This window comes from Odontesthes bonariensis, chromosome 5 (genome assembly GCF_027942865.1).
Source record: "Odontesthes bonariensis isolate fOdoBon6 chromosome 5, fOdoBon6.hap1, whole genome shotgun sequence".
In the NCBI taxonomy this organism is placed as follows: Eukaryota; Metazoa; Chordata; class Actinopteri; order Atheriniformes; family Atherinopsidae; genus Odontesthes; species Odontesthes bonariensis.
Genome location: NC_134510.1, coordinates 28,291,351 through 28,304,588, shown reverse-complemented (window position 1 = coordinate 28,304,588; position 13,238 = coordinate 28,291,351). Strand labels below are relative to the sequence as shown.

At 39.2% G+C, this 13,238-nt stretch overlaps 1 protein-coding gene across 2 annotated transcripts in view; it reads left to right on the top strand.

The window, feature by feature from the left end:
* Positions 1–12,674, top strand: part of rps19 (ribosomal protein S19) — a 234,451-nt gene extending 221,777 nt beyond the window's left edge. The window contains exons 1-6 of one of the 2 annotated variants that reach the window (XM_075465979.1): positions 7,251–7,281; positions 7,937–8,007; positions 8,188–8,288; positions 8,602–8,785; positions 11,224–11,278; positions 12,622–12,674. In XM_075465979.1, coding sequence (XP_075322094.1) covers positions 7,937–8,007; positions 8,188–8,288; positions 8,602–8,785; positions 11,224–11,278; positions 12,622–12,651 — 441 coding nt within the window. In that variant the 5' untranslated portion in view covers positions 7,251–7,281 and the 3' untranslated portion in view covers positions 12,652–12,674. Of the gene's footprint in view, positions 1–7,250; positions 7,282–7,934; positions 8,008–8,187; positions 8,289–8,601; positions 8,786–11,223; positions 11,279–12,621 lie in introns of those variants that run through there. The other variant, XM_075465980.1, reaches the window with a different exon arrangement.
* The last annotated feature ends 564 nt before the right edge of the window (positions 12,675–13,238 follow it).

The following is a 13,238-nucleotide window of genomic DNA, read 5'->3' as shown; positions in this document are numbered from 1 at the left end:
AAAACATGTGTTTGCCCTTCAAACAAATATGTTGTCACTTTGTTTTTCTGTGGGATTGAAAACACTCAGTATTTTGTCTTTGGTTGCTTTCTTCTGGCTTGTCTTGCAGATAAAAATTAAATAAAAATCAGCCAAAAAGTCTTTAGGCTGCCTGTCAGTCTAAAATGACTAATTGTAATCATGTTGAAATCAAACTGGAGCAGCTTGATAGCTGACTGTTTCGGATGTAAATTGTATCACTTATATGCTTTTAAGAATAAACACCCCAGTGTGATTCCCAGCCTGCCTGTCTATTTGTAGGTCATCTTACCTATTTCTTCTCTCACCAATTATTCTGTCAAAAAGATTTTTGTTTCTGTTAGTTTCTGATAAGCCAGTCTGGGCATAAATATTATTCAACTTAGTTCTAGTCCTGATGACAATTAGACCACCACAGTGATCATAGAAAGGTTTTATCTGATCAATAAACACAAAGAAAACAAAACAAAACATAAGAACGGGACAAGCAAATGAGACAGGGACAAGCCAGACAACAGTTAGTTACCTTCTTCTCAGAGTTTATGACAAACAGTGAATGTACCATAATGTGAACAATAATGACAGCGAGAAGTCTATGAAAAACTCACTATTGCTTCTCTCTGATGTCAGTTTTACAGATTAATGCCCTGGAACGAATTCACATCAGAGAATTTCCCAGTTATGACCCATTTATGATGCTGCACTTCATTTCTATGAGTTACAGTAAATATCACGGTCCATCCAAACCCAAACTCTCCATTTTCCTGGTCGCAGCATGGTGGATTAGTCACTTTTAATCCATCTTTAAAGGCAACCAGGTCACAGCTTCTGTTCTCTGGTTTTGGCAGTGTGACCCCAGCATAGCAAAGAGGTGTGTACAGAATGGTGGTGTAGCATGAGGCATTGATTGAGGTGTCTGAGTGTGTCTACGTGTAGCATAATCAGGAAGGAGCTTTCAGGCAGACAGAACAATCGAATGGGCAAATGTACCAGGGAAGCAGGGGAAGTCTTTTTTTCCCTCTCTACCTCTTTACGAGATTGCTCTATCAATAATATGTTCCAGTCAGGGCTTTGTGTAGTGACTGAACACAGACCAAATTATGCGTGTTTTTCAGCCATGTAAGAACGAGGCGAAGAGTGAGAAATTTATTTCACTACGATGAGAGAGAAACGTCGAGAAATTTCAGGTTGACTGTCATACACATGTTCCATACAGAAGGAGAAGAATCTATTCTTTTTTTTAATCCATCACTTCTTTCTTAACACTAACATGATAAACGATGAACAATCCAATTAATGTAAGCAAGAGTCTTTTTATTACAAGTAAGTGTTGTGTTACAAGTAAAATCAAAACAACCATGAATATTGTGTAATAACCAGGCTAAGTATGTTTTCTCCACAATACCACATTCTCCCTGGATCACTGTGTTATTAGTGAATGTTTAATTAAAAGCCGTCCCACATATATCTACATTACTGGTGGCTGGCTTAGCAGAGATTAAAAACAAGCTTAGAATAAGACCCGTAGGAAAAGCACAGACATTTGTGATCAGGATAGCAGGTGTCATCTGGAGACTTCATTTTCTCACTGACATTTGGCGTGGGACCTGATAATTAACTGGCCTTTTCACATGCAAGTAATTCATAATGGGCAAGTGCATGATGCAGATGATTAGTTAAAAAGCCTCAAACAAACAGAAGTAATTCTATATTTATCCAGTCTACAAGTTATTTGTTTCAGACAGTGGCTATTTTGTATGCACACAAAACATTAAGGGGAAGTTTATAGTAGGATTATTTAGTTTTAGTATTTAGTTCTGAGCTTATGGAAAATGTTTACATTGAAAACAACAATGCAGATCTATTACTCTATTCCTAAAAGGTTCAGACCTCTGGGCACACTTTGGCTTTAAGGGACTGTTTGGCCGAAGACCAAGGAGCTGCTTGCACTGCCTCACGCAGTGCCATGCGGACAGATTTTCCTCTGGAGTGGACTACTGCAGATTGGAGGTTGGGAACAGCAAAAGGGAAAGATGCCCGTTGCTGCCCTATTTGTTTCCTGGGAGGGGTGAAGAGGATATGTGGCACAATACTGTACAGCTGGAAGAGGAACAAGGCAACCGCATGGGCCCAGGCGGGGAGATGGATATTAGGGGGGAAAAGCAAAAGAGTATGGATGATAAAAAGTGGTAAGCAAAGCAGAACTAAAAGAGAGAGGGAGAGGGTAAGAGAACGAACCTGGCAGGAGTTGTGTTTTTGAGGGTCTGCTTGACTTAAAGGTGTGTTTCTTGGCTTCAAGCATAGCAGGTCGAGATAAATGGCCAATAACAAAAGCAAGGGCAGGATGAACACTGTCATTCCATGTACATAAACTAGGAACTGCAGAGAGATAACGTTATCAGTGGTGCATACGCCCCAGTGGCTGCTGTGAATCTCAGCATAGGTGAAGTTGCGCATGTCCTCCACATAGAACTTTGACAAGAAGCCTCCATATGGAAGGTACTCCCCAATCACCTTGCGGTCATATTGGTACTTCGGGGGTGAGGAAGGGAGAAGGCGGGGTAAAGAGGTTGTCCAGTTGCTGCCCAACTCATGGCCATCTGTGCCCGGACCAGTACCACTACTCCTCCAGGTGTTGAGGATGTCTGAGCCTATGAACTGGGCAAAGGAGCAGAGAACGGAACCAACCCAGCACAGCAGGACCACACACAGAGCTCGCTGACGTGTCACCACTGAAGAATATCTGCCATCCAAAGAAACATTGATGTTGATATATTTAGATTTAATGCTGAGACTGTTCTCTAGTTCTTTATGATAGAGAAATTAACACTTGGGTGGTTGTACTATTACTACATAGAGACTGCCTTAACGCTTCTTAACTCTATCACTATGAGTCATGAACAGGCATTTCTAGTCCAAAACTGATATCTGGAATAAATCGGCACAGCTGTAATATTTGCAAAACATGAGCAGATTAGATCTGTGTAAAGAGCACAAAAATGAAACGTTATTTACATCAACCAACTGCTTAACTGGCTGCAACAGTTGAACTTGACGAAAAAAGAAACAATATTGATTAATTCCTACTGAAAGATCTAATTGATTGAATCGAATTGCTCTAATTTGTTGGTCATGCTCCATTGAAATTCTAGGGGCAACAAAGCTTTTTGTTATTAGCAAGTCTGATCTCATGGTGAATATTATAATGGACACAGAGCATTTGTTTTAATTCATGTCACTCACCCAGTATGACTTTCAAAGTAGTTTATCTCAGTGGTAGTTTTCTTTTGTATAATTTTCAGCTGGTTAGGGACTCATTGCCCTGATAAGTTACAAAACTGATATTTCTAACAATCTGAAGGTAATGTTTTAATTCTAAACTATTCCAGATGGTAAGTGCCTAAGCCTATTAAAGATAACTTATTTAGTTTTGAGATAGTTTGTGTAATTAATGAAAGTTTTTTTGCAAAAGAAATATGGTTCAGTAGATTGTGTTTTGTGACCGTATCACAATTTGCTAAAAGAATGTACTGTATTCACCAATGGTCTCTTAAATATTAGCATTTTGTGATTAAAAACAGGAGCACTGACCACAAACATTTCTGATATAACAGTATTCCATACAATGCTGCATTTTGACATGTTTTTTCTCTCTTTTTTTCTAATATTGATTTTCTGTCTTTATTCCTGAAAGCACGCCTGAGAGCGTTGGCTGACTCTTGATTCCCACATATTCACCCTTTTGCACACAAGTACAGTAGAGTCTTCAAGCACTATGCACTCTGAAGTTTTATTTCTCTTTAAAAATAATATTTTATGTAGGTCATCTAATTTCTTATAAACTGTCCATTTTGTTGTTTGACACTTTTCCACTCACAGTGAAGACATTTACTCTTCTCCTGCTTAAACTGACTGAACACCTTCTCTAGACTCACCTGTCTGCCAAATGATGTTGCAGGTGGGCATCCAGTGTAAGTAGCATGAACAGGAACATGGTAAATTGCCTGATCAGCAAGGGGCAACACACAATGGTAATGCAGGTGTATAAACACTGAGGTGTTTGTAGGGTGAGCAGTACAGTTACAGGGACTCCGACTGCACCTCCAACAGCTCCCACCCAGCCAAGGCACAGCCGAAGACAACACGAGACGCTCCTGGGTTGGGGCCTGGCACCCTGAGCTCCTGCTTGGACATCAGTCACAGTGTTGTTGCCAATGACCACCATGCACAACCTCACACTGACTACTATCACAGCTGCAGATAAAGTGCACTGGAAGAAGGCGTACAGCCACATGAACTCCATATCTAACAGGGGGGAAAAAGGGAAATAAAAAAAATAAAAAAATTGATTGATAATGATGAGGTGAAGGAGCAAAAATGTAAGAACAAAAAGAGATTTCATGCTGATGCAAATACACTCTTTTTCATTCCGACTTTACCTGTCAGTGGTGCTCTGTGTTCCCACAACTCTTTCACTTAGACTGACCCTGCAGCACACACTAGTATTATCAAAGGAATGGTCAAACATGCAACGACAAAGAATGCAGAAAATAAGAATGAGTAAGAAGGGACAAAGAGCTGGGGAAATATTCAAGGCTAAGCATAGGAGTGCAGGGCAGAGTGCTGAAAAGATTTAGCAAGACAGGGCGAAAACACTGAGGGACTGAGAATGTGAGGCAAGTTTGTGCTAGGGGCAAAGAAATGGGCAAGGGGAGAATAGATATTTTGATAGGTATTGGAAAGCTGGAAATGTGCCTGGAGAGTGAAAAGGTCAGGCCAGACCAGACTTGACAGAACTTTTCCACCGTGGATGTGAGCACCATGCAAACACTGAACAACAAGCACCAGGTCGGGTGGCCAACATACTGTTAACACTCTCTTCTCTCTCCTCCTTTTTTTTTTCCTTTTTTCTGGCTTTGTTTTGCCTCTTGTCTCACAGTGGCCCACCATGTGTCAGACACAAATAGACCCAGACACTTATGTGTAAATACACTGACAATCACGCCAGTCCACACTCCCCTAATGAGTCATCTTAAGCGAATGCATTTGATTGACAGCTAATTTTAGTGCATTTTCAAACAATAGTCTCACATAAAGCGAAGTGGATGAGAACTGAAGTAGAAGATTTTGCATCTCAATACGGCACCTGTCCATTCCATGCAATTAGTTTCACTTCTTTTAAACATTTGGTGTTAGTCTTCACTTCCACGATTATCATGAATGGTTCAAATAACCCCTACATGCCACTTCATAATCACTTTACACAGTTGTCTCCTGTCTCTCTACTTGAAGGGCCACGGCAAAATTGATTTACTGAAGTAATTAATCCACCTTGTGTGAGTTTTCAATTCAAATTGTTGGCAAGATACTGATTATAATTAATTGCCTTCATAAATCAATCAGTCTCTTTGAAATTATGGGGTCAAACCTGTATGGATAGTAACAGCCAGTTAGAAAGATTCGAAAAGTAAGTAGGTGCCTGGATGTATTGTGACAGAAAATTAAATCACATGAAAAAAATATAATTACCTGTGCTGAAGCCCTGTGATGAGACAGATATATATTATACAAAGCTCTGATGTATCCTCTCTATGACTTGGTTATCTTTTTTTTATTATTTCCCTCCAGGATCTCTTTCTCTCCTTTTTACCTCTCACTCAAACTGTCTGCTCCTGCTGACAGAGTAAACCTGATTCATAAACCTCTGCTTATCAACCTGCCTTCTATCTCTCTCCTGTCTCTGCAAACATATCAATTGTGTCAATGTTGGAGCCTGGCTGCCCTTTCCATATAAGATGTGCAAAGGGCATCACATACCCTACCATCCAGGGAGTTATGCAAATACAAGAGAAAAAATCTTTTTCTCTCAAATATCCTGTTATTTTTCACATTTTTTCCCAATCTAAACAAGATAAAGTACATAACGTACAATTCTCAACTTAATGTGCTTTGTGATGGAGTGCATTTAAGGTGAAAGTGATGATATAACAAAGACATCAAGCAAATTTTACATGATTTTATTTGAAGGCATTTGTCCATGAAAACAATGTACAGTACAATATGTTCTTACAATACCAACCCAGAGGACTACATGCCTTCAGTGAAGAGTATAGTTATCTTTTGGCTTCTGTCATACAAGATACATCATAGTCCTGTTATTTTAAGCTATGCACTCATTTTTATATATATATGTACATTATATTTAAAAAAAACTTGTATTTCATGTCAAGCTCTAATGACAACGAAGATATAAAGTTTGGAGCCACTGTAATTTGTAAAAAATTGAGTCACCTATTCATTTTTATGTGTTATTATTTTCTAACATGCAAGGGAGTTTATTAAATTCTAGAGATGATCCCTAAAAATGTTTTGAAATAAATTAAATAATCACCCAAGCATGTGGGTTGCTAAATCATTCTCTTACTGTCTGCCAAATGCACCATGCTCTATAGGCAAGGTCACGCTGAGCTGAATTAAGAGGGCTGCATTTCACAAAAAATACATCCACAATAATGAAAATAGTTTAAGTAAATTGATCCTGCTGCAATTTTAAGCAAAGCCGCAATATTTTTTATTAAAGGTGAAAGTTTAAAACCCTAAGGAGAGTAAGATGAAAATGAAGGTGCAGTGATGACGAATCTAAAAACCAAAAATCTTTAGTCTGATAATCTCTTTTCAGCTTGATTAAATTACATTGTTTATAACACCCAAATAGATAATCTCCTTTGTCTGTTTGCAATTAATGCATACATATACACAGGGTTGGCTTGTGACAAATTATCTGTAAGTGGGATTATATAATGAGAGTTTATACTTATTTTAATTAAATAGGGAAACAAAAATGTTAACAAATAAAAATAACTCAACATATAGGAAAATTCTTATGATCATCTGTTATTAAATTGCTAGTTCAAATTTACTAAGTTTATATGGTGGGGTCTTCTGCTGCAGTTACATCAAAGTAACTTATCCCTTTCAAACTGCCGATTTCCTTAATGGTTACATACTCATATTAACATTAACTAATATAATGGCTTTCTATTGACTTAATTTTTTTCCAATAAATATTATTATTGTTATTATAATAATAATAATTATTATTATTATACATTTTTAGGAAAGTAAATGCCGAAATTTGTGTTTAGTTAAGGATACGAGTGGGAAAGGAAAAAACTGATCTCGCGAGAAAAAATGTGGTCGGTCCCTTTTAACAAGGGTTGGAAACCCCGTTCCACCCTCTTCCCTTCGCTGCCCAGAAGTAAGGTAAAACGCTATTTTACACGTCTCGCGTGTTAAACAATAAATCTCTTTAGAAATAATGCATTTCCGCTTCAAACGATGGCTAAATGTACATTAAATATTAACTGATATAGTGGTTGAACATTGCGACAAGTCTAGCGACGTAGTTATTAGTTTTACAAGTAATTTTTGGTCTGTTACATTCAGGGTTTAGCTGTTAGCAATGGCTGCCCCCATGCTGCCTCGTACAGGCCTGTTAGCAAGTCTCAGAATGTTGCCATGTCGAAGTCGTGTTGAAATGTTAAAAACACATATTGCATTACTTATAATTATAATATATATTATAGTGATATATAGTTGTTAACATGTTGCTTGACGGTTTCGGAAAATGGCAAATATGTCAATGCTAAGCTAACATACCGGCTACATGGTTAGACCTAACGGCTCCACATGTCCATTTGGTGAAAACCGATGGCTTGTAGCTAAATAATAATAGGGTAGCATTTCGTTGAAGCACTATTTTGACTAGTAACGGTTTTCAGAGTTTGGTATATATTTTGTGGATACGGTGAATAAAGATATAGTTGGGAGTTAAACGAGAACTGTATCATGCCTGATTGTGTTACTCTCTGTAATCATTTAGTTGGGCTCAGTATAATCATAGATTTCCTTATTTTAGATGCCTGGTGTAACAGTGAAAGACGTCAACCAGCAGGAGTTCGTCCGTGCCCTGGCGGCTTTCCTGAAAAAGTCAGTATTTTAAGTCTTATGTTCATAAAGTTGGAATATTGAATGTCGTTTACAATGAGCCATCTTTCATTACCATTTTAACTTGAATGTAAAATGATCAGTGGTTCACCTTGCATTGAGAGATGTACTTATGGGATACGGTTGTGGTAATGTTGATGCTGATATGTCTCTGTTGTCCAGGTCAGGAAAGCTGAAGGTGCCTGACTGGGTGGACCTTGTCAAGCTGGCTAAGCACAAAGAGCTGGCACCCAGTGATGAGAACTGGTTCTACATCCGAGCTGGTATGTCCAAATGTTTCTGTTCGTGAAAGTCATGTCGGTTTTATATTCTGATATGTGCAGAACTGTCACCAAGACTTAATGTTGCATTGTGATGGAAAAGATGACATACTAATTGGGTTAACATTTTGCCACTGATTTGTTTAATCTTTATGGGCATTGGGTACCCTGCACTAAATTACTGGTGTCAAAACTGAAATCCCAACTGATCAACTTGACTCCTTTACTCTCGTTCCCACAATATCTTTACATTTACGCTTTGAGATTATCTCGCTTTACCATAACGTACCTAACACCCTCATCTTTGCTTTGACAGCATCAACAGTTCGTCACCTGTATCTCCGAGGTGGGGCTGGTGTTGGCTCCATGACCAAGATCTATGGTGGCCGTATGAGGAACGGTGTGTGCCCTTCCCACTACAGTGTAGGATCAAAGAACGTGGCTCGCAAGGTGCTGCAGGCCCTTGAGCTGCTCAAGATGATTGAGAAGGATCCAAATGGGTGAGTTTCTTCATCCAGTGTTTTCTTTTTAGATACATTTTCTTTAAACATAAAGCTGGGATTTCATTTGGAGAAAAAAAACTGTTGCAGCTGTTTTTAGGTAAAACTTGCACTAGTTAAAACTTAAAACTTTATACCTACAATAAAGTACAAGTTTTTCTTAATGGTTATTAGTTGTAACTCAGATTAGATCGGCTTGGTCAGTGTAGCCAAATTTTTAACTTAATGGTGTCAGGGATGCCGGCCTTGTCTTGAGTATGTTCAGAGCTAGTTGAAATTTGGCTTCTGGTTCGTAAAGGTCCAAAAATAGGATTTTTGATTAACATAAAAGCCACGTCTGGTCAGAAATCCTGACTTGGTATATACTCAAAAGATCTATAAGCTTTGTTTTGAGTGATTTCAAGTATGACTTTTTTTTTCCTTATCCCACACTTGGGCAAAAGCAAATTATTGAAAGATGTCTCCTGTTGTCATAAATTGAAATGAGTATAGTGAAGAGAACTGTGCTTGTTTGAACATAGTGAAGTATATGACATGACAATCAAACTACATGGCCACATTCATAATGGTCAAGCTGATGGTTAGCGTTCTGCTGTGGGTCCAATATTTTCTCATTGGGGCTTCACGTCTACTCTTTCTCAGCTCAAACTCTGTTGTTGGCTGCATATTGTACAAATGGAGCTCCTGTGTTTAGTTATCACAAGTGATTTATTGTTTCTTCCTTGTATCATTGTTGCGTTGGCTACAAGTCACTCTGGTCAATGTTTTTCCATCAAAAAGCATGATGCTCAAATGTTTAGCTTTGACAGAATTCTTTCGTTTCAATCCAGTTTGGACATTGAATATATTAGCAAGGTGAACACCATTTCATCATCTGTTCATAGAACAGAATGAGCCCTGACACCAGCACTGAGTTAGCAATTTCACTGCAGTAAGCTATTTGTTTTTAACACTTTTATACAGTTCTATTGGCAACACTAGTCAACCTTACTTAATGCATCTTTATCTGTAGCCCCTTTCACACTGAGACCTGATACCTTAGCGGGTCCAAATTGCACCTTCGACCCGCGTCGAGCAATGTGAACGCCTGGCGTGTTGGTGACCCGTGTCGCCTGACGCCGAGTTCAGGGGGCGTTGCCTAGTGGCAGAGCGTCACATGAAACACATAAAATGCTGGGCGTGTACAATGACGTAGGCACAAGCCATGCGTCGGAGTTAGGGTTAAATACATTGGCTTCCTCCCCAGATGGTGTGGCACATGTCAAAATATGGCCAGTCCAATCGCCCTCTGCCACTCCTGCCGTTGTGGTCATTAACCGCATGGAATTTTTTCCTCATGGCCTTTAGTTTGTTGGTCACCTGCGTCTTGCTGCGTGGGAAACCGCGCTCTCCCATCTTTCTCGCCAGCCCTTCCAGCAGAGGTCCATCTTTCACCGTCCCGAAATGTGGCGGTAAATAACGTCCTCTGCTCGGAGGCTGAGGAGCTCGCGGACCTCCTTGTCTCCCCAGTTGGCCATCTTCAAAAATGTCTCGAACTTGATGTAAAACTTGTCCTCACCTGTCGCTGATGTTCTGAATCAGCTGTCCATTCTGTCTTTTAAACTCCTCACGTCACGCCCACGTCGAAAGTCGAGTTGACACGGCAGCCCGGGTCGTCAGTGTGAACGCAACAGCGGACACGCTAAATTCGCGGGTTATTCCTCAGTGTGAAAGGGGCTAAAGTTTCTCCCTGACCACATGTCACCTAAACTCTGCTCTTGTGATCTCATTGGCTGTAGCTCCTGGTTTACAGCTTACTCAACTCCTCCACTGCTAAATGCCCCCCCAAAATGAGCCATTCTAAATATTAAGTGGGAGGCAATAACAGCACAGTGCCTCTTGAGTAAATGGTAAAATTCACACATCAATTCACTGCTGCCAGTTGAATTGGCAAATTGTAACCTGCAACCTTCAATATTTGTGTGCAACACAAAGCAGGCTTAAGATCTCGTAGTGTGAAGAAGGCTTTAGTATTTAGGCTCAATTATCTAACGCAAGAGACTAAATGCAAGTTCCCTGCGTTTTGGTTAGCTGCAAAGACGAGTGATTTGATTCAGCTTCAAATTTCCATACAGAGGATCCAAAGTGTGTCATCGTAGATTCCCACTGTGTGCAACACAGTGAAGATGCGGTAGTTCACATACACATGATCTTAACATTACAATTTCCTGTGATACACACCCATTGTGTGATTCTGGTAAAATGCATATCCCATCATTTTGCCCTGCAAGCAAATGGATTGGTTTTGAGTAGTTTAGACATTTGAATCTGCAAATTGGTCTTTATCTCAGGGTTTTGTTTTTTATTTTTGTTTCCTCTTTCATATTGTATGGGGGAGAGGGAAAATATATCTAATCCTTAGTGCTATAGTCATTTTGTTTGTTTCTTTTGCTTTTCAGTGGCCGCAGACTTACTTCCCAGGGAACCAGAGACCTGGACAGAATTGCTGGCCAGGTGAGAAATGTATCTTGCATTGATTGTAGCAAAAGTTTCTCATATCATACAATTTCTTACCAATTAATCAAAATTGTTTCATGCTTAATTTACTCAAATGGTGGTTCATGACCAAATTTAAATATTTAAGGTTTGTAGAAAATTATGAAAGAAGTGAATGGATGGGTGGTAGCTGATCTTTTTTCCCCTGAAGACAAATAATGTTAAGGTAGAATTATTCTGTAAAATGTACTGATCCATTTTCAGATGTTGATTGAAATAATGTTGGTTACAGATACTGGTGTATCTATTTTGCCTTTGGGCTTCTGAAAGTCTAACTATCATTACTCTCACAACTTGGCCACACTGATGGCTGTATAAGTAGAATTTAAGAGCTCCAGCATCTGGCTTTCCAGCTTCTGAATGTCATTGCAACCTCAAGCTTACCAGTCAAAGGTTGTCCTCGCTGAAGAGGTTTGTGATGCACGCTATTTTGTGACATTTGACAAACTCGGGAGTGGTGCATTAAGCTTTTGTGATCATCACAGAAATGTCATCCTGTACTTTGATGCTACACCTGGTCTGTTGCAGGAGTGTGAAGCCTCTGTGATACTTTGACATGTAAGACTTTTTATGTAGCACTTTCCCAGGGCACATTTTCTTCCAAATGCCGGGTGAATTATGTATCGTGTGTGGCACACGACTGGAGTTGTTAGTCTTTGCTAATAAACAAATCACAGTTGGGCCTTGTCAAAAATCAAGCGAAGCAGTGTTTTGATAATTCAAGGGTAAAAGGGGTAAACATGAGGAGAGAATTTCATGCTTGGCAAGTCTGCCGTATGGCACCAGTTTTCTACTTGTTTACCCATACTAATGAGCAGTATGCAGATGAGCAGAACTGGGCTTGGCCCGCCTGTCTGCCTGCTGCACAAAATTGGCAGGATGCATGTTTGTGAAGATCCACTCCCACCTCTTGAATCCCTGTTGTATTGTTTCTGATGGCTTTGAGTTTTCCCTACCAAGCAAATTGTCTGAGGTGCTGGTGCTGCTGAAGTTCCTGTGAAATTTTGTTTGAAAAGCATCTTATTCCCCAGAGTTGCAAACTTTTAAAACACTCTTGTGGAAGATGTAGTTGAAGTAAATGGTAAATGACTGGGAGATTTTGCAGATGGAGTTTTTGTATGAGTGCAGTTTAATGAGTTGAAACAGTTTTAATATTTGTACCAACCAAAGCAATTTGCTGAAATTATTTCACCACCTAAAATTAATCAGATTTATTTTATTTATTATTATTTTTTTATCAAAAACTAAATTTAAGGACATAACGTTCCCACCTGCTTAATGTCTGTTCTTTTTTTCCACAGGTTGCAGCTGCCAACAAGAAAACTGTTTAATAAATCCTTTTTTGAAAATGTCACATGTTGTATGTGCTTTATTTTTGTGTGTGTGAACAACTTGCTGTCTCTTATTTTAAATGACATTGGTCAGCTTACAGGAAACTGTTACCCTCATGTTTCTGGAGGTGTGGTGAAGTTTCTAAGACATGATGGACACAATAGAATGGTTTAAATGATCTGATGGGCCATTTACCCGCCGAGGCATGGATTATGTGGCGGGGTTGAAGAAAGCATTTTCACACAATCCTCTCTGTCTTCTGTCATGTTTAAATGTTAATTTCTCAATAGGAAACTGAATATTCGATCATTTTTATATGGTCTCACTTCCTCATATTAGAGATAATTTAGTACAAGTGATTGTTTCATTAAACATTTGGAAAATGCTTATTGGGAGATGCTCTATCCCTGAGCTAATTCAGCTTTTCATCAGTGGTCACATGGTACCCTTTTCTCTGCCACAATCTTTTGACACTGTTAATGCATCAGATCTCTGCCCCTGTAAAGTCTGGTCAGTGATATTGTTAAGGAGTAATTGTTTATAACAAAGCAGAAAGCATTTCCAAAAGCAGCACCGCACATTTGTT